Source organism: Xyrauchen texanus, chromosome 2 (assembly GCF_025860055.1).
Source record: "Xyrauchen texanus isolate HMW12.3.18 chromosome 2, RBS_HiC_50CHRs, whole genome shotgun sequence".
NCBI classification, from domain to species: Eukaryota; Metazoa; Chordata; class Actinopteri; order Cypriniformes; family Catostomidae; genus Xyrauchen; species Xyrauchen texanus.
In genome coordinates, this window is record NC_068277.1 from 27,438,644 (window position 1) to 27,460,545 (window position 21,902).

The following is a 21,902-nucleotide window of genomic DNA, read 5'->3' on the forward strand; positions in this document are numbered from 1 at the left end:
TGATACATTTTTAAAGATAAAATGACATGCGGCATTATTAAAGAACCCTCCTGGAATAAATAATGCTTTAGGAAAAACATAGAACTTTGATCCTAAATCAGTATTTTGTATATAACGTATAACGTTATACGTTATATACAAAATATAACGTTTTTTGAGGTTTAATAAATAAACACACATGTTACAGTAGGACATTAAATTGTTCCACATTTAGATTAAAAAAATTCAGTTTTTGAGAAAAGGGTGTAGGTGTTTATAAAGTTGAGTCAGTAGTCAAATAATCAGTGTGGAGTGGGGTGGGTGAAAAAAGTCCACATCTGGATCTGATTGTGTTCTAATATGGTATGAGACGCCATTCTTAGAAATTAAATTTAGCTTAATGGTATCGATTAATGATATGAATGAGGCCTTTGTCCATTAAAGAATTACGCAGACCTGCCATTAAATTATTAAATGATTAAGAGATCACATTCATTTTAGTTATGAGGATTTGTAAGCTGCTAGTTGTTTTCTAGAATGAAATCTAACATTTTAATTTATGAAAAACCTGGTGATTAAAATACCAGAGAAAATGTTACTCGACAGTTCCGTTACCACCTGTCAAGAGAAATACTTACATAATTTCTTAAATTATATCATAAATATTGATGTTTCCTCATAGTTAATTCAATATATACATTATATGCTACTTGCATATTATTATTATGTAATGATATTTCAACATGCTTGAGACGTTGCAGCTTATGGAGGTGAGTCCATGATATTTCACCACCCTGGTAATAAAGATAAAAGCATGTTAAGCAGACTATGTGGTGTGATATTGCTCTTATCTTAGGGAAGAAATCCATCAGAGTGACCTGTGTGTGTGTCACTGGTGTGTTTGGAAAGAGAAGAGTTCTTTGTAGTGAGGGCCAGGCATGGCATGAAATCAAAACTTAAGTTATTTATTATTTTCTCCCCTCCCCCTGGTCACATTTCAGTCAGATATTAATTTTCATATAGAGGCCGCATCTTTCTGTTTGTATATGTGAATTTTAACTTTTGTGCACACTGTTAAAATGCACAATGATTTATTGAAGTATATTCTCCTTGGTAAGCTCAACAAACAGAACAGTTTCTAAGAGCCTTTTTAAATGAGTGTGAAATGATGCATGTGTATGAATTAATTGTAAGGCATTAGAATGAATGAGGATATCCCAAGATCAGCATTTTCACAGATTTGCACCAGCAGACTTGCACTGAGCTCTGAGTTGTTGCTAAAGCACAAACATTTAATATGTTTATTATTATACTGTATGTTGGTATCTAAAATGCAGCAGCAGAACATCTGGCTCATATGCCAGGGGTTAAGCATTAGAGAAATCCACAGGAATCTTTGAGCTGTAAGATTGTGTGTGTGGAGTGGGAAGGGGAGGGGAGATTTGTATCTGTTGTATACTGTAGATACATTGAGAAATGATTTGTATTACATATTAGTGTATTTGTGCTCCCTCATGTGAATGCATAATTTCTTTAATTGAATATTCCGGGTTCAAAACAAGTTAAATTCAATCGACAGAATTTGTGGCATAATATTGATTACCACAAATAATAATAATAATTTCGACTCGTCTGTCCTTTTCTTGAGAATTTTTAAATATTGAGGTTACAGTTAGACTCTTACAATGGAAGTGGATGGGGATCATTTTTGGAGGGTTTAAAGGTGGAAATGAGAAGCTTATTATTTTCTATAAGCACTTGCATGAATTCTTCCGTTAAAACGCATATGTTATTTGAGCTGTATAGTTGTTTAAATAAATGTTTAATTCTTGCAGTCGTTTAGGGTTTGTTGGCATCGTCATGGCAACGAGGTTGTAAAATTGGATATCACTTTACACAGAAACGGTTAGTAAGTGATTTTATCACACTAAAATCATGTTAATACGCATATTGTTTACGTGTTGTGGCTATACTTTGGAAAATTATTTTAGTAGCCTACAGTATTTAACGTTAACGGTTTGTTATAATTAATAAATTTTTACAAATAATTGTTCGTGGTAATCAATATTATGCCACAATTTCTGTGGATTTAGCTTAACTCGTATTAAAGCAAATTATTGATCCAAATAATTTTTTCGTTATAGACAGAAACATAACAAAAATCAGTACCGAACAGATGTTCTCGTAGCGCTGTTCTGTATGTGACGTCAGCGCGATGAGAGGGGTTTGCCCCTCGCGCATTAAGTGGGAACTACAGCCTGAGATGAGAGCTCGTGCTGGCTGTCACTGCCGCCGCCCAAAAGACACCCGCGATCCGCAGCGCGAGCAGGACGACCTCCTCCCAGTCAAGAGGCCGAAGTGCGAGCCTGTCCCTGACCTCAATTCGGCTCGGATGCTTTAGCGACTGTCGTCAGGCTGTGTGAGAAAGAGAGGAGAGTGTGGGACAGCGACGGATATTTGGGAAATAGCTCTCGCGTGTCCCGACTCTCGGTCTTGCAATGGGATGCACGTTAAGTGCAGATGAGCGCGCGGCTCTGGACCGGAGCAGAGCGATCGAGAAAAACCTCAAAGAAGACGGATTAAGCGCAGCCAGAGAAGTCAAATTACTGCTGCTCGGTAGGTCACGCAGAAAAAGTCTTAAAATATGATCCATAAGAGAATAGATTGTGCAGGTGTGCGTGCGCGTGAGTGCTTGTAAAGGGCCAGTTGTGTGTGTGTGTGTGTGTGTGTGTGTATGTGTGTGTGTGTGTGTGAGAGAGAGAGAGAGAGAGAGAGAGAGAGAGAGACCGCACTGACAGCCTCTGTCTTCACAGGCGGAGGGGAGTCAGGGAAGAGCACCATTGTCAAACAGATGAAGTAAGTGCGTTTTCAAGTATTCGTTGAGTCTGTGTGCCGTTATCCGGGGTCGTTTCATGTCGGATCCGCCATGTTCCACTGGACGGGCAGTAAACGCTGCAGAGAAGTGTTTAGCATGTGCTGTTCAAAGTGTGGTATTGCTGAACAAGCTATCCCAAGAGACGGCGCTTACGTTTGTCTTTCCTTCTGTGAATAACTGTATGTTAGTCTTAAACGTGTGCGTCTACCTTGTCGTTGTTTCTGCTGGACTATTTTTCAAGGTTCCTTAATGTTTCACGTTTTGCATGCGCATTTCATAGCTACTGTTATGTCTTGTTCTGCACGATGGTGTGTGTGTGTGTGTGCATTAGAATCTTTCTCAGTATTAATCTTAATGGGTGGCTTTTAGTGCCTGATCCCCACAGTCTTGTTCAGCTTTAAGCGCCCATTAAAGGGATTTACAGGGACTATGTCACCCAATCTTACATTTCCACAACTACGGAAACACGCATAACTACACGAAATCCCCAAAAGACAATGTTACACTGCAGTTTTAACAATTCGGTTTACTATTAAATACTCGATTAATATTTGTAAAGGATCACACACAACAACTAAGATACATTCTTTTGTAAACATTTTATTTCAATTATAGAGTTATTACACGGTTACTGTTTAATTTAACACTTAAAATAGTACACATGACCAACATCTTGAGCTATGCAACCTAAACCTTATCCCCAGTGTTAACACTTTACAATAACATTGTATTTGTTATCTTTTGTTGACTGCATTCGTTAATATGAACTAACAAGCATGGATTAAGCTTGGTTAATGTTAATTCCAGCATATACTAATACATTTAAAAATGAAAAGTTGCATAAATTAACATTTACTAACGATAAACCATTTTAATTTAATAAATTAACCCTACCCAAGATTAATAAATGCTGTTCATTGTTAGCTCATGATACCTAATGCATTTACTAATGTTAATAAATAGAACCTTATTGTGAAGTGTTACCTCCCTAATTATACTACTGTGTGTGTGTGTGTGTGTGTGTGTGCACGTGTGCATAATGGCTGTTATATGTTGTCTCCGCGTCAGGATTATCCATGAAGATGGGTTCTCTGGAGATGATGTAAAGCAGTTTAAACCTGTGGTCTATAGCAACACCATTCAGAGCCTTGCTACCATCTTGCGAGCCATGGAGACTCTTGGTATAGACTACGCAGACAAGAACAGAGCTGTATGTATACACAAATGCACACACTGTATGCATGCATGCAATGATTATCAATCAAGAGAACTGAAAATACTGAAGTCAAAAAGCAATCCACGACAAAGAGTTAGTCAAGTGTAAGTGGTGAGAGATGCTCACATTAGATTATCTCACATTATTATTCACATTGTATTTTTCTGATGATTTTACCATACCTTGCATAACCTAAGCCTAATCAAGAGACTTCTTAAGAGGATGCATAGAGCTAGAGTGACATCTAGTGAATGAAATTGTACAACATTGTATTTTCAGTGAAATATACTTCGGTGGCCCCTCCTTTGCATATCCTACAGTTTGCATTGAAAAAGATACACGTTTATAACCTTATATATAATGTATATTCATAAAATGTGCTCATGTTTATAGGCAGACGGTAAATTGATATTTGATGTGGTCACTCGTATGGAGGACACTGAGCCATTCTCAACAGAACTGTTGGCTGCCATGATGCGTGTGTGGTCTGATGCTGGAACTCAAGTTTGCTTCAGCCGCTCAAGAGAGTACCAGCTCAACGACTCTGCCCAATAGTGAGTTTCTCTGTTATGCCCACCCGAATGCAATGAGATGATGCAATGAGCATGTTACAGTCAGGTCATGTGCTGGAGAACACAAATCTCATGCTCTCGCTCATGCACAAATGGTGTTATACTTATGAACCTTTAAAAATTTGTTTGTGCTTTCTATGTTTCAGTTACCTAGACTGTTTGCAGCGCATTGGATCTCCAGATTACCTTCCCACTGAACAGGATATCCTCAGAACCCGAGTCAAAACTACTGGCATTGTTGAAACAAATTTTTGCTTCAAGAACCTCAACTTTAGGTATAGACTTTTTTTCCCCACTCATGTGAGTTGAATTTCAAAATAAAATCCAAATAAGGATTTTTCTTTGCCTCCTAAAGGCATGTTTAAGCACATGATCAAACTTTACCTGATTATCTGATCTTTAAAAAAAAAAGGGAAATCTCAGAGCTTCATACTAGCTGGAGTTATAAAAGCCAGAAAAAAATTAGGTTGTATGTGAAGTTTAAGATGTTTTTGATACCTGTGCAACTGTTTTAAGTTCGATCTTTACTTGTAGCATATTGCAGGGATCTATTGTTTAAGGATAGTTCAAAAATGAAAATTCTCTCTGTCACGTTCTCCTGTTGTCTGCCCTGTGTTCTGTGTCACTAGTCTATTGTCTAAACTACACTTCCCAGGATCCCCGGCCCTAATCACTGCCAGCCCTGTGTCATTGTGCTCACCTGATTGTAGTTTGTCTTCATCATGTCTCCAGTGTATTTAAACCCTGTTTGTTCTCCATTCCCCTGTCGATCGTTGAATGATGTTTGATGTTTGTGGATGCCTGTCTCCGTGCTATTCCTGGTCTATGTTCCCTGCCCGAGTTCTTTGTTCATGTTATTTTCCCCATTGAGGGTTTTCCTTTGTTTATTCCTGGTCTATGTTCCCTGCCCGAGTTCTTTGTTCATGTTATTTTCCCCATTGAGGGTTTTCCTTTGTTTATTTGTTTAAGTTAATAAAAGTAAACTGCATTTGGATCCGCACCTTCTCTTCTGCCTTTCACTACCTTCATTCGTAACAGAACGATCGACCAACAAAATGGATCCAGCGGTTCTAAAGGCGAGCTGTCAGCTGCTCAGCCTAATGCAGGGAAACCGTCCGGTGGAAGACTATACCCGCGATTTTCTCGTGATTGCGGGTGCCACCAACTTCCCTGACTCCTCCCTGGTGGTTTTTTTCCGTGGCAACCTGAACAGTGCGCTCAAGGAGCGGTTGCCATCGGCAACGCGCGGCTGGACGCTCCGCGCGTTCGTGGAGGAGACCCTACTGGCCTGCGGTTCCCCTTTAACCATGGACATCGTCGAGGAGAACCCCGTAGCTCCTCCCACAATGGTAACCCTCCATTCGCCCGTGGTTCGTCCTTTCACGCCTGCCAACGAGCCAAACTTGCTGCCAGCTTCGTCCGCCCGGAAGAGGAGGAGAAGAAAGACTTCTGCTCCCCAGTTCACGCCTTCTACGGTCTGCGAGCCAGAGCCCACGCTTTTCACTGTGAGCGAGCCAGAGCCCACGCATGCCACGGTGAGCGAGCCTGAGCCATCGACCGTCCCCGAGCCAGCGCCTGTAGCCTCCGACGTCAGCGAGCCAGCGCCTGTAGCCTCCGACGTCAGCGAGCCAGCGCCTGTAGCCTCCGACGTCAGCGAGCCAGCGCCTGTAGCCTCCGACGTCAGCGAGCCAGCGCCTGTAGCCTCCGACGTCAGCGAGCCAGCGCCTGTAGCCTCCGACGTCAGCGAGCCAGCGCCTGTAGCCTCGACTGTCCCTGAGCCAGCGCCTGTAGCCTCGACCGTCCCTGAGCCAGCACCTGTGGTCTTGTCCGTCCCAGAGCCAGTAGCCATGACTGTCCAAGAGCCAGCGCCAGTAGCCATGACTGTCCAAGAGCCAGCACCAGTAGCCAGGACCGTCCAAGAGCCAGCACCCCTCGAGCCTCCCAGGGCTCCTCCTTCCGAGCTTTCCAGAGCTCTGCCTTCTGAGCTTCCTGAGCTTTCCAGAGCTCCGCCCTCCAAGCTTTACAGAGCTCCACCTTCCGAGCTTCCTAGAGCTCCGCCTTTCGAGCCTCCCGAGCTTGCCAGAGCTCCGCCTTCCGAGCTTCCTAGAGCTCCACCTTCCGAGCCTCCCGAGCTTTCCAGAGCTCCGCCTCCCGAGCTTTCCAGAGCTCCGCCTCCCGAGCTTTCCAGAGCTCCACCTCCCGAGCTTTCCAGAGCTCCGCCTTCCGAGCCTCCCGAGCTTTCCAGAGCTTCACCTCTCAAGCCTCCCAGGGCTCCGCCTCTCAAGCCTCCCAGGGCTCCGCCTCTCAAGCCTCTCGAGCCTCCCAGGACTCCGCCTCCAGAGCCTCTCGAGTCTTCCACGGCCCTTCTCACCGAGCCTCCTATGGCTCCACCTCCAGAGCCTCCTACGGCTCCGCCTCCCGAGCCTCCTACGGCTCTGCTCCCAGAGACTCCAGAGCTTCCTATGGCTCCTCCTCCCAAGCCTCCTAGGGCTCCGCCTCCCAGGGCTCCATCTCTCAAGTCTCTCGAGTCTGCCAGGGCTCCTCCTCTCGAGCCTCCCAGGGCTCCGCCTCTCGAGCCTCCCTCTGCTCTGCCTCCTGTGCCTCCCACGGCTCTGCCCCCTGAGCCTCCCGAGCTTTCCATGGTTCCTCCTCCCTCGGCTCTGCCTCCTGAGCCTCCTACGGCTCCGCCCCCTGAGGCCTCTGAGCCTCCAGAGCCTCCCTCAGCTCCGCCTCCAGAGCCTCCCTCAGTTCCGCCTCCAGAGCCTCCCTCAGCTGAGCCTCCCGAGCTTTCCATGGTTCCACCTCCCTCGGCTCCACCTCCTGAGCCTTCCAGGGCTCTGCCTCTAGAGCCTCCTACGGCGCCACCTCCCTCGCTCCACCTCTAGAGCCTCCTACGGTGCCACCTCCCTCGGCTCCACCTCTAGAGCTTCCTACGGTTCCACCTCCATCGGCTCCGCTTCCAGAGCCTTCCAGGCCTCCGCCTCTAGAGCCTCCTACAGTGCCACCTCCAACGGCTCCACCTCCTGAGCCTTCCAGGCCTCCGCCTCTAGAGCCTCCTACGGCGCCACCTCCCTCGGCTCCACCTCCCTCGACTCCACCTCCTGAGCCTTCCAGGGCTCCGCCTCTAGAGCCTCCTACGGCGCCACCTCCCTCGGCTCCGCCTCCGGAGCCTCCCAGGCCTCCTGAACCTGTCCTTACCCTGTGGCCAGCTCCCAGGCCTCCTGAACCTGTCCCTGCCCCTTGGACTGCCTGCCTACCCTCTGTGCCTCCCTGGACTGCCTGTCTGCCCCTGTGCCTCCTTGGACTGCCTGTCTGCCCTTTGTGCCCCTTGGTCTATCAGTTTGCCCCTGTGCTCCCTTGGTCTGTCTGTTTGCCCCCTGTGCTCCCTTGGTCTGTCTGTTTGCCCCCTGTGCTCCCTTGGTCTGTCTGTTTGCCCCTTGTGCTCCCTGGGTCTGTCTGTTTGGCCCCCCTCCCCTTGGATGATTTTTTGTTTTTTGGAGTATTCCCTTTTTTCTTTTTTCTTAGGAGCGTCTGGAAGCCGCTCCTTTGAGGGGGGGGCTATGTCGCGTTCTCCTGTTGTCTGCCCTGTGTTCTGTGTCACTAGTCTATTGTCTAAACTACACTTCCCAGGATCCCCGGCCCTAATCACTGCCAGCCCTGTGTCATTGTGCTCACCTGATTGTAGTTTGTCTTCATCATGTCTCCAGTGTATTTAAACCCTGTTTGTTCTCCATTCCCCTGTCGATCGTTGAATGATGTTTGATGTTTGTGGATGCCTGTCTCCGTGCTATTCCTGGTCTATGTTCCCTGCCCGAGTTCTTTGTTCATGTTATTTTCCCCATTGAGGGTTTTCCTTTGTTTATTTGTTTAAGTTAATAAAAGTAAACTGCATTTGGATCCGCACCTTCTCGTCTGCCTTTCACTGCCTTCATTCGTAACACTCTCATCATTTACTCACCCTCATGACTTTCTTTATTCTGCAGAATACAAACAAAGATATTTAGAAGAATAATTCAGCTCTGTAGGTCCATACAATATAAGTGAATGGTGGCCAGAATTTTGTAGGTCCAAAAAGCACATAATGGCATCAGAAAAGTAATCAATAAGACTCCAGAGGTTAAATCCATATCATCAGAAGCGATATGATAGGTTTGGTGAGAAATAATCAATATTTTAGTCCTTTTTACTGTAAATCCCCACTTTCACTTCCACATTATTATTTTTTTGTACATTTCGACACCTACTGGGCAGGAAGGAGAATTTATAGTAAAAAAGTACACAACTCTCATATCGCTTTTGAAGACATGGATTACCATATGGGTTAGTTTTGTGCTGCCGTTATGCCCTTTTATGAGCTTCAAAATTTTGGTACATATCACTTGCATTGTATGGACCTACAGAGCTGAGATATTTTTCTAAAAATCCAAATTTGTGTTCAGCAGAAGAAAGTCATAAACAACTGTGATGGCATGAGGGTAAATGTTGAATTTTCATTTTTGAGTGAACTATCCTTTTAAATAAATAAAAAGGGAGGTTCCTGCTATGAAATAGCAGGAATCAACAGAAATCTGTCAAAAGTTCCTCTATATGTTTGTCTTTAAATAGCATAAGGAGTAGGAAAACATTTATTTCCTTGAGTGTTTTAGACTCTAAATGCTGAAAAATGCTGATGCTTTGGACAACCTATTTTGTCTCTCAGTGTACATTGTGAGTTTGACTTGTATGATCTGATCAAGTGTCTTGTGTGTGTATGCACACATGGCTTTATATGCATTTTAAAAGTGTGTGATGTGTTGCCCCAGGCTTTTTGATGTGGGGGGGCAGAGATCAGAGAGAAAAAAATGGATTCACTGCTTTGAGGATGTGACAGCCATTATCTTCTGTGTGGCGATGAGTGGATATGACCAAATGCTCCATGAAGATGAGACCACGGTGAACTACTTCTCTCAGACAACTTGTATTCTCACACTATAGTCTCATATATAAACTAGATAGAGTGGTAAATGAATAACTTTAAGGTACATCTGAAATTTCTATCACCGGTTACAGAAGAATACTACATTATTCACCCACTACAAGCTTCTCATTAGTGAACTTAAAAGTGCATCCAATATTCATTATATTATCTCTTTCTCCTCTGCAGAACCGTATGCACGAGTCGCTTATGCTTTTCGACTCTATATGTAATAACAAGTTCTTTGTCGACACTTCAATCATCCTTTTCCTCAACAAGAAGGACCTTTTTGGAGAAAAGATCACAAAATCTCCACTGTCTATCTGCTTCCCAGAATATACAGGTACAAAATCCATGCACAAATGTATAAAATAAATTTACAGATATGAAAAAATACAGCCAAACAACAGTGTTTGACACCCAAATCTTTCCCACAGGCCCAAATACATTTGACGCCGCAGCTGCATATATCCAGGGTCAGTTTGAGAGTAAGAATCGCTCTCCTAATAAAGAGATCTACTGTCATCTCACCTGTGCTACCGACACAGGAAACATCCAAGTAGTCTTTGATGCTGTCACTGACATCATCATTGCCAATAACCTGCGTGGGTGTGGCCTCTACTGAGCTCAAAATCCACTTGTTGCTCCTCAATATGGTAACAAGTGACCGAACTGACACCCCTATGACTTTGGCCAAGGCACTCCCTTATTTAATTTCAGTCTGTCAATTTTGTCTTTTGTTCAGAATATTTATCCCTTGAATTTCTTTTGTAGTTCATCAGATCATTCCTGGAGCTAATAATGTACGGGCGTGCATGTATAGTGTAAAATGTGTGTGGCCGGACATAGATGCTTTAAGCATGAGTGCATGTGTGTGAGTGTTAGTCACAATGAGTGAGAGTGTTTGTCAGGTGATAACACACAAGTCCGCATGGCAGAGACTTTGAAGTGCTGACACGATCCTGAAGTAAAATTATCTGAAAAACCCAGAAGGATCAGTGTCTCTAGCAGGCTTTTTTCATCGAGTAATATGTGTGAAATATTAAATGACTGAGAATCATTGTCATTGGTTGACTAATCATTTGGTAGAGCTGAATGTCATTGCAGAAACTGAATGTTGTCCAGGGGCAGCTCTAAAGCCAAAGTTGTTTGTGAACTGAGCATCACTCATTGGGTTTCTGCCCACTGGCTTCAGGCTGTGACATAAAATGCCTTTCAGCTAATGAAGCCTCTTACAAAGTGTAATGTTGACAACATTCTCACGCTACATGAGCACAAGTAGATCAAAATCTGTTAATTTCTGTACAAATGATACTGTAGTGTATTTATTTATATAATTATAAGCGCATGTATTTACAAATTTTGTATTGCCCCACACTTTGTGCACCCTATCAATGTCGGGCTATGTATACAAACAAACTAGCTAACAGACTTTGGATGTAGAACAGCATTAATATAAAAAAAAGTCATTCGGATTCATATATAACTGAATTACTGAATGAATGAGCTGTCATTTATTTTTATCTCACTCTCTTTATCTGATGATATAATGCGTGGGAGTGTGTACAGATGTGTGCGTGTGTGATGCATGCACACTTTCTATTCATCCATGGCCTGTTACTTAACCCAGATTTATTTTCCCATCCCTCTCTTCTTTTTCTCCGCTCTGGATGGATTTTTTGTTTGGTGCACTGAATGTTCTCTTTCCTCCCTTGGGGTATACTGCACTGTACTGCTGGTTTTAGTTTTATGATGATCAATGAAATGTTTACATTAAAAAGGAAACACTTTAGCACCAACTACTGTTTGTGTACTGCTTTATGCCTACATTTAACATGGTTAATAGTGTATTAAATAATGTATAATACAATTAGCTTGGGTAAAAATTATAATTATATGACATGTTATGAATATGAATAGTGAAAAAATACGTTTAATGAATAGATACAATTGTTAGTGAGAAAGATGAAGGCAATATTATGCTTTAATATTATGCTTTCTCATGCGTGTTATCTCTGGGAGACCTAAGTTCATGGCTGTGTCAAGAAGGTAACCCTCTTGCAGCTAAAGTCTCGCGAAAGTCTCATTGGCTGTTACTAAGTTTAGTTTAAGGGTTAGATTTAGTGGTATGGTTAAGGTTAGGGGTATGGGTATGTTTAGGTTTTCTGTGGGAATCCAAATAAACAATCAGTCTTTGACAGATGACGTCAAACTTGCGTTAACTGAAGTGCATTATGGGTGTTACCGCCATTTTGGAGGTATTCTGTGGTTGGAGTGTTGTCTTTTCTTTCGCTTTCTTTCATTGCTGAAATGGTATGCTCACATTGTGTAAAAAATATGCACTAATAAGTCACACGATAGAAAAAGGTAAAAAACTTGAAAACAAGGCAAGATTTTTTTTAGGTTTCCATCCTGGATTAAGGGCTATGGACAGCAGGTAGCGGAGATAACAAAGAGACGTCGGATTGCCTGAGTTGCAGCAGTGAGATGCAAAAACATCACTTTCGCCAAGATATCTCTATTTACCTATGTTTGCTCTCTACATTTTTATAAAGGTAAGTAAAATATTTTTTTGTTTAAGTAATGTTTACAGATGTGCTTGATTTCTATTTTCTAAAGTACCTAACGTTATATCCACGTGTAGTTTTGGATTATCAATCCTTTTAAACAACAGACAACCAGGGAGCAGGAGAGCAGAAATGGGTTAATCTAGTCTTGTTAATACTGTAAAATGTAATGCAATCATCTTATGCAGGGGTGTAAATAAACTCATCAAAAAAGAAACATCCCTTTTTCAGGACACTGTATTTTAAAGATTATTTTGTAAAAATCCAAATAACTTTAAAGATCTTTATTGTAAAGGGTTTAAACAATGTTTTCCATGCTCGTTCAATGAACCATAAACAATTAATGAACATGCACCATACTCTGGAGCGGGATCGATTTGGAGGTGGAGGGTCCGTCATCACGGGACTGAGTTTGTTGTCATTGCAGGCAATCTCAACACTGTGCATTACAGGGTACCCTTCCTGCAGGCTCATCCTAACATGACCCTCCAGCATGACAATGCCACCAGCTATACTGCTCGTTCTGATTTCCTGCCATATAGGAATGTCAGTGTTCTGCCATGGCCAGCGAAGAGCCCGGATCTCAATCCCATTGAGCACATCTGGGACTTGTTGGATTGGAGGGCGTAGGGCAATTCCCCCAGAAATGTTCGGGAACTTGCAAGTGTCTTGGTGGAAGTGTGGGGTAACATCTCAAAGCAAGAACTGGCAAATCTGGTGCAATTCACAAGGAGGAGATGCACTGAAGTACTTAATGTAGCTGTTGGCCATCCCAGATACTGACTATTACTTTTGATTTTACACCTCTGGTCCTATGTTATGTAGCTAGCTACAAAAAAACTTTTCATGTCATTGCAGGTCAACCTGCATACGAGATGGAGACTGACCCAGACTAGGCAACATCCCTACATCTGGGCCACACAGATATTACACACAGACACTGCATCCTCTGCAAGACGAAGCGGGAAAAATTAAGGAAACACACACTACAGCCAGCTGATACAATGGCCCACCAGGGGAAGGAGAACAGGAGGCTGGAGGAGATGGTCAGCTACACACTGAGGAGGGAGAACAGGAGGCTGTAGGAGATGGTCAGCTACACACTGAGGAGGGAGAACAGGAAGCTGTAGGAGATGGTCAGCTACACACTGAGGAGGGAGAACAGGAAGCTGTAGGAGATGGTCAGCTACACACTGAGGAGGGAGAACAGGAGATTGGAGGATATGGTCAGCTACACACTGAGGAGGGAGAACAGAAGGCTGGAGGAGATGGTCAGCTACACACTGAGGAGGGGGAACAGGAGGCTGGAGGAGATGGTCAGCTACACACTGAGGAGGGAGAACAGGAGAATGGAGGAGATGGTCAGCTACACACTGAGGAGGGAGAACAGGAGATTGGAGGATATGGTCAGCTACACACTGAGGAGGGAGAACAGAAGGCTGGAGGAGATGGTCAGCTACACACTGAGGAGGGGGAACAGGAGGCTGGAGGAGATGGTCAGCTACACACTGAGGAGGAAGAACAGGAGAATGGAGGAGATGGTCAGCTACACACTGAGGAGGGAGAACAGGAAGCTGTAGGAGATGGTCAGCTACACACTGAGGAGGGAGAACAGGAGGCTGTAGGAGATGGTCAGCTACACACTGAGGAGGGAGAACAGGAGGCTGGAAGAGATGGTCAGCTACACACTGAGGAGGGAGAACAGGAGGCTGGAGGAGATGGTCAGCTACACACTGAGGAGGGAGAACAGGAGGCTGTAGGAGATGGTCAGCTACACACTGAGGAGGTAGAACAGGAGGCTGTAGGAGATGGTCAGCTACACACTGAGGAGGGAGAACAGGAGGCTGTAGGAGATGGCCAGCTACACACTGAGGAGGGAGAACAGGAAGCTGTAGGAGATGGTCAGCTACACACTGAGGAGGGGGAACAGGAGGCTGGAGGAGATAGTCAGCTACACACTGAGGAGGGAGAACAGGAGAATGGAGGAGAGGGTCAGCTACACACTGAGAAGGGAGAACAGGAAGCTGTAGGAGATGGTCAGCTACACACTGAGGAGGGAGAACAGGAAGCTGTAGGAGATGGTCAGCTACACACTGAGGAGGGAGAACAGGAGGCTGGAGGATATGGTCAGCTACACACTGAGGAGGGAGAACAGAAGGCTGGAGGAGATGGTCAGCTACACACTGAGGAGGGAGAACAGGAGGCTGGAGGATATGGTCAGCTACACACTGAGGAGGGAGAACAGGAAGCTACACACTGAGGAGGGAGAACAGGAAGCTGTAGGAGATGGTCAGCTACACACTGAGGAGGGAGAACAGGAAGCTGTAGGAGATGGTCAGCTACACACTGAGGAGGGAGAACAGGAAGCTGTAGGAGATGGTCAGCGACACACTGACGAGGGAGAACAGGAGGCTGTAGGAGATGGTCAGCTACACATTGAGGAGGGAGAACAGGAGGCTGGAGGATATAGTCAGCTACACACTGAGGAGGGAGAACAGGAGGCTGTAGGAGATGGTCAGCTACACACTGAGGAGGGAGAACAGGAGGATGGAGGAGATGGTCAGCTACACACTGAGGAGGGAGAAAAGGAGGCTGGAGGAGATGGTCAGCTACACACTGAGGAGGGAGAACAGGAGGCTGGAGGAGATGGTCAGCTACACACTGAGGAAGGAGACAGGAAGCTGTAGGAGATGGTCAGCTACACACTGAGGAGGGAGAACAGGAAGCTGTAGGAGATGGTCAGCTACACACTGAGGAGGGAGAACAGGAAGCTACACACTGAGGAGGGAGAACAGGAGGCTGTAGGAGATGTCAGCTACACACTGAGGAGGGAGAACAGGAGGCTGGAGGAGATGGTCAGCTACACACTGAGGAGGGAGAACAGGAGGCTGGAGGAGATGGTCAGCTACACACTGAGGAGGGAGAACAGGAGGCTTTAGGAGATGGTCAGCTACACACTGAGGAGGGAGAACAGGAGGCTGGAGGAGATAGTCAGCTACACACTGAGGAGGGAGAACAGGAAGCTGTAGGAGATAGTGAGCTACACACTGAGGAGGGGGAACAGGAGGCTGTAGGATATGGTCAGCTACACACTGAGGAGGGAGAACAGGAGGCTGTAGGATATGGTCAGCTACACACTGAGGAGGGAGAACAGGAGGCTGTAGGAGATGGTCAGCAACACACTGAGGAGGAGAACAGGAGGCTGGAGGAGATGGTCAGCTACACACTGAGGAGGGAGAACAGGAGGCTGTAGGAGATGGTCAGCTACACACTGAGGAGGGAGAACAGGAGGCTGGAGGAGATGGTCAGCTACACACTGAGGAGGGAGAACAGGAGGCTGGAGGAGATGGTCAGCTACACACTGAGGAAAGAGAACAGGAGGCTGGAGGAGATGGTCAGCTACACACTGAGGAGGGAGAACAGGAGGCTTTAGGAGATGGTCAGCTACACACTGAGGAGGGAGAACAGGAGGCTGGAGGAGATGGTCAGCTACACACTGAGGAGGGAGAACAGGAGGCTGTAGTAGATGGTCAGATACACACTGAGGAGGGAGAACAGGAGGCTGTAGGATATGGTCAGCTACACACTGAGGGAGAACATTAAGCTGTAGGAGATGGTCAGCTACACACTGAGGAGGGAGAACAGGAGGCTGGAGGAGATGGTCAGCTACACACTGAGGAGGGAGAACAGGAGGCTTTAGGAGATGGTCAGCTACACACTGAGGAGGGAGAACAGGAGGCTGGAGGAGATGGTCAGCTACACACTGAGGAGGGAGAACAGGAGGCTGTAGGATATGGTCAGCTACACACTGAGGAGGGAGAACAGGAGGCTGTAGGATATGGTCAGCTACACACTGAGGAGGGAGAACAGGAGGCTGTAGGAGATGGTCAGCAACACACTGAGGAGGAGAACAGGAGGCTGGAGGAGATGGTCAGCTACACACTGAGGAGGGAGAACAGGAGGCTGTAGGAGATGGTCAGCTACACACTGAGGAGGGAGAACAGGAGGCTGGAGGAGATGGTCAGCTACACACTGAGGAGGGAGAACAGGAGGCTGGAGGAGATGGTCAGCTACACACTGAGGAAAGAGAACAGGAGGCTGGAGGAGATGGTCAGCTACACACTGAGGAGGGAGAACAGGAGGCTTTAGGAGATGGTCAGCTACACACTGAGGAGGGAGAACAGGAGGCTGGAGGAGATGGTCAGCTACACACTGAGGAGGGAGAACAGGAGGCTGTAGTAGATGGTCAGCTACACACTGAGGAGGGAGAACAGGAGGCTGTAGGATATGGTCAGCTACACACTGAGGGAGAACATTAAGCTGTAGGAGATGGTCAGCTACACACTGAGGAGGGAGAACAGGAGGCTGGAGGAGATGGTCAGCTACACACTGAGGAGGGAGAACAGGAGGCTTTAGGAGATGGTCAGCTACACACTGAGGAGGGAGAACAGGAGGCTGGAGGAGATGGTCAGCTACACACTGAGGAGGGAGAACAGGAGGCTGGAGGAGATGGTCAGCTACACACTGAGGAGGGAGAACAGGAAGCTGTAGGACATGGTCAGCTACACACTGAGGAGGGAGAACAGGAAGCTTTAGGCGATTGTCAGCTACACACTGAGGAGGGAGAACAGGAGGCTGGAGGATATGGTCAGCTACACACTGAGGAGGAGAACAGGAGGCTGGAGGAGATGGTCAGCTACACACTGAGGAGGGAGAACAGGAGGCTGTAGGAGATGGTCAGCTACAAACTGAGGAGGGAGAACAGGAAGCTGTAGGAGATGGTCAGCTACACACTGAGGAGGGAGAACAGGAAGCTGTAGGAGATGGTCAGCTACACACTGAGGAGGGAGAACAGGAGATTGGAGGATATGGTCAGCTACACACTGAGGAGGGAGAACAGAAGGCTGGAGGAGATGGTCAGCTACACACTGAGGAGGGGAACAGGAGGCTGGAGGAGATGGTCAGCTACACACTGAGGAGGGAGAACAGGAGAATGGAGGAGATGGTCAGCTACACACTGAGGAGGGAGAACAGGAGACTGGAGGATATGGTCAGCTACACACTGAGGAGGGAGAACAGAAGGCTGGAGGAGATGGTCAGCTACACACTGAGGAGGGGGAACAGGAGGCTGGAGGAGATGGTCAGCTACACACTGAGGAGGAAGAACAGGAGAATGGAGGAGATGGTCAGCTACACACTGAGGAGGGAGAACAGGAAGCTGTAGGAGATGGTCAGCTACACACTGAGGAGGGAGAACAGGAGGCTGTAGGAGATGGTCAGCTACACACTGAGGAGGGAGAACAGGAGGCTGGAAGAGATGGTCAGCTACACACTGAGGAGGGAGAACAGGAGGCTGGAGGAGATGGTCAGCTACACACTGAGGAGGGAGAACAGGAGGCTGTAGGAGATGGTCAGCTACACACTGAGGAGGTAGAACAGGAGGCTGTAGGAGATGGTCAGCTACACACTGAGGAGGGAGAACAGGAGGCTGTAGGAGATGGCCAGCTACACACTGAGGAGGGAGAACAGGAAGCTGTAGGAGATGGTCAGCTACACACTGAGGAGGGGGAACAGGAGGCTGGAGGAGATAGTCAGCTACACACTGAGGAGGGAGAACAGGAGAATGGAGGAGATGGTCAGCTACACACTGAGAAGGCAGAACAGGAAGCTGTAGGAGATGGTCAGCTACACACTGAGGAGGTAGAACAGGAGGCTGTAGGAGATGGTCAGCTACACACTGAGGAGGGAGAACAGGAAGCTGTAGGAGATGGTCAGCTACACACTGAGGAGGGACAACAGGAAGCTGTAGGAGATGGTCAGCTACACACTGAGGAGGGAGAACAGGAGGCTGGAGGAGATGGTCAGCTACACACTGAGGAAGGAGACAGGAAGCTGTAGGAGATGGTCAGCTACACACTGAGGAGGGAGAACAGGAAGCTGTAGGAGATGGTCAGCTACACATTGAGGAGGGAGAACAGGAAGCTACACACTGAGGAGGGAGAACAGGAGGCTGTAGGAGATGTCAGCTACACACTGAGGAGGGAGAACAGGAGGCTGGAGGAGATGGTCAGCTACACACTGAGGAGGGAGAACAGGAGGCTGGAGGAGATGGTCAGCTACACACTGAGGAGGGAGAACAGGAGGCTTTAGGAGATGGTCAGCTACACACTGAGGAGGGAGAACAGGAGGCTGGAGGAGATGGTCAGCTACACACTGAGGAGGGAGAACAGGAAGCTGTAGGAGATAGTGAGCTACACACTGAGGAGGGGGAACAGGAGGCTGTAGGATATGGTCAGCTACACACTGAGGAGGGAGAACAGGAGGCTGTAGGATATGGTCAGCTACACACTGAGGAGGGAGAACAGGAGGCTGTAGGAGATGGTCAGCAACACACTGAGGAGGGAGAACAGGAGGCTGGAGGAGATGGTCAGCTACACACTGAGGAGGGAGAACAGGAGGCTGGAGGAGATGGTCAGCTACACACTGAGGAGGGAGAACAGGAGGCTGTAGGAGATGGTCAGCTACACACTGAGGAGGTAGAACAGGAGGCTGTAGGAGATGGTCAGCTACACACTGAGGAGGGAGAACAGGAGGCTGTAGGAGATGGCCAGCTACACACTGAGGAGGGAGAACAGGAAGCTGTAGGAGATGGTCAGCTACACACTGAGGAGGGGGAACAGGAGGCTGGAGGAGATAGTCAGCTACACACTGAGGAGGGAGAACAGGAGAATGGAGGAGAGGGTCAGCTACACACTGAGAAGGGAGAACAGGAAGCTGTAGGAGATGGTCAGCTACACACTGAGGAGGTAGAACAGGAGGCTGTAGGAGATGGTCAGCTACACACTGAGGAGGGAGAACAGGAAGCTGTAGGAGATGGTCAGCTACACACTGAGGAGGGAGAACAGGAGGCTGGAGGATATGGTCAGCTACACACTGAGGAGGGAGAACAGAAGGCTGGAGGAGATGGTCAGCTACACACTGAGGAGGGAGAACAGGAGGCTGGAGGATATGGTCAGCTACACACTGAGGAGGGAGAACAGGAAGCTACACACTGAGGAGGGAGAACAGGAAGCTGTAGGAGATGGTCAGCTACACACTGAGGAGGGAGAACAGGAAGCTGTAGGAGATGGTCAGCTACACACTGAGGAGGGAGAACAGGAAGCTGTAGGAGATGGTCAGCGACACACTGACGAGGGAGAACAGGAGGCTGTAGGAGATGGTCAGCTACACATTGAGGAGGGAGAACAGGAGGCTGGAGGATATGGTCAGCTACACACTGAGGAGGGAGAACAGGAGGCTGTAGGAGATGGTCAGCTACACACTGAGGAGGGAGAACAGGAGGATGGAGGAGATGGTCAGCTACACACTGAGGAGGGAGAAAAGGAGGCTGGAGGAGATGGTCAGCTACACACTGAGGAGGGAGAACAGGAGGCTGGAGGAGATGGTCAGCTACACACTGAGGAAGGAGACAGGAAGCTGTAGGAGATGGTCAGCTACACACTGAGGAGGGAGAACAGGAAGCTGTAGGAGATGGTCAGCTACACACTGAGGAGGGAGAACAGGAAGCTACACACTGAGGAGGGAGAACAGGAGGCTGTAGGAGATGTCAGCTACACACTGAGGAGGGAGAACAGGAGGCTGGAGGAGATGGTCAGCTACACACTGAGGAGGGAGAACAGGAGGCTGGAGGAGATGGTCAGCTACACACTGAGGAGGGAGAACAGGAGGCTTTAGGAGATGGTCAGCTACACACTGAGGAGGGAGAACAGGAGGCTGGAGGAGATAGTCAGCTACACACTGAGGAGGGAGAACAGGAAGCTGTAGGAGATAGTGAGCTACACACTGAGGAGGGGGAACAGGAGGCTGTAGGATATGGTCAGCTACACACTGAGGAGGGAGAACAGGAGGCTGTAGGATATGGTCAGCTACACACTGAGGAGGGAGAACAGGAGGCTGTAGGAGATGGTCAGCAACACACTGAGGAGGAGAACAGGAGGCTGGAGGAGATGGTCAGCTACACACTGAGGAGGGAGAACAGGAGGCTGTAGGAGATGGTCAGCTACACACTGAGGAGGGAGAACAGGAGGCTGGAGGAGATGGTCAGCTACACACTGAGGAGGGAGAACAGGAGGCTGGAGGAGATGGTCAGCTACACACTGAGGAAAGAGAACAGGAGGCTGGAGGAGATGGTCAGCTACACACTGAGGAGGGAGAACAGGAGGCTTTAGGAGATGGTCAGCTACACACTGAGGAGGGAGAACAGGAGGCTGGAGGAGATGGTCAGCTACACACTGAGGAGGGAGAACAGGAGGCTGTAGTAGATGGTCAGATACACACTGAGGAGGGAGAACAGGAGGCTGTAGGATATGGTCAGCTACACACTGAGGGAGAACATTAAGCTGTAGGAGATGGTCAGCTACACACTGAGGAGGGAGAACAGGAGGCTGGAGGAGATGGTCAGCTACACACTGAGGAGGGAGAACAGGAGGCTTTAGGAGATGGTCAGCTACACACTGAGGAGGGAGAACAGGAGGCTGGAGGAGATGGTCAGCTACACACTGAGGAGGGAGAACAGGAGGCTGTAGGATATGGTCAGCTACACACTGAGGAGGGAGAACAGGAGGCTGTAGGATATGGTCAGCTACACACTGAGGAGGGAGAACAGGAGGCTGTAGGAGATGGTCAGCAACACACTGAGGAGGAGAACAGGAGGCTGGAGGAGATGGTCAGCTACACACTGAGGAGGGAGAACAGGAGGCTGTAGGAGATGGTCAGCTACACACTGAGGAGGGAGAACAGGAGGCTGGAGGAGATGGTCAGCTACACACTGAGGAGGGAGAACAGGAGGCTGGAGGAGATGGTCAGCTACACACTGAGGAAAGAGAACAGGAGGCTGGAGGAGATGGTCAGCTACACACTGAGGAGGGAGAACAGGAGGCTTTAGGAGATGGTCAGCTACACACTGAGGAGGGAGAACAGGAGGCTGGAGGAGATGGTCAGCTACACACTGAGGAGGGAGAACAGGAGGCTGTAGTAGATGGTCAGCTACACACTGAGGAGGGAGAACAGGAGGCTGTAGGATATGGTCAGCTACACACTGAGGGAGAACATTAAGCTGTAGGAGATGGTCAGCTACACACTGAGGAGGGAGAACAGGAGGCTGGAGGAGATGGTCAGCTACACACTGAGGAGGGAGAACAGGAGGCTTTAGGAGATGGTCAGCTACACACTGAGGAGGGAGAACAGGAGGCTGGAGGAGATGGTCAGCTACACACTGAGGAGGGAGAACAGGAGGCTGGAGGAGATGGTCAGCTACACACTGAGGAGGGAGAACAGGAAGCTGTAGGACATGGTCAGCTACACACTGAGGAGGGAGAACAGGAAGCTTTAGGCGATTGTCAGCTACACACTGAGGAGGGAGAACAGGAGGCTGGAGGATATGGTCAGCTACACACTGAGGAGGAGAACAGGAGGCTGGAGGAGATGATCAGCTACACACTGAGGAGGGAGAACAGGAGGCTGTAGGAGATGGTCAGCTACAAACTGAGGAGGGAGAACAGGAAGCTGTAGGAGATGGTCAGCTACACACTGAGGAGGGAGAACAGGAGATTGGAGGATATGGTCAGCTACACACTGAGGAGGGAGAACAGCAGGCTGGAGGAGATGGTCAGCTACACACTGAGGAGGGGGAACAGGAGGCTGGAGGAGATGGTCAGCTACACACTGAGGAGGGAGAACA

At 47.8% G+C, this 21,902-nt stretch overlaps 1 protein-coding gene across 1 annotated transcript; it reads left to right on the forward strand.

Annotated features, from left to right (window-relative positions):
- Positions 1 to 2,233: 2,233 nt before the first annotated feature.
- On the forward strand, positions 2,234 to 11,388 carry LOC127656402 (guanine nucleotide-binding protein G(o) subunit alpha-like). Its single transcript, XM_052144726.1, has 8 exons — positions 2,234 to 2,595; positions 2,793 to 2,835; positions 3,923 to 4,064; positions 4,464 to 4,624; positions 4,789 to 4,917; positions 9,445 to 9,574; positions 9,786 to 9,939; positions 10,034 to 11,388. Exons 1-8 carry the CDS (start codon positions 2,478 to 2,480, stop codon positions 10,219 to 10,221), a joined length of 1,065 nt encoding a protein of 354 aa, XP_052000686.1. The 5' UTR covers positions 2,234 to 2,477; the 3' UTR covers positions 10,222 to 11,388.
- Positions 11,389 to 21,902: the final 10,514 nt, after the last annotated feature.

Bases quoted from the DNA above. Each gene is read 5' to 3' on its own strand.
- LOC127656402 (XM_052144726.1), top strand. From the start codon at position 2,478: ATGGGATGCACGTTAAGTGCAGATGAGCGCGCGGCTCTGGACCGGAGC. The intron at 4,625-4,788 runs GTGAGTTTCTCT...TCTATGTTTCAG, and splicing joins CTCAACGACTCTGCCCAATA to TTACCTAGACTGTTTGCAGC. The intron at 9,575-9,785 runs GTGAACTACTTC...TCTCCTCTGCAG, and splicing joins TCCATGAAGATGAGACCACG to AACCGTATGCACGAGTCGCT.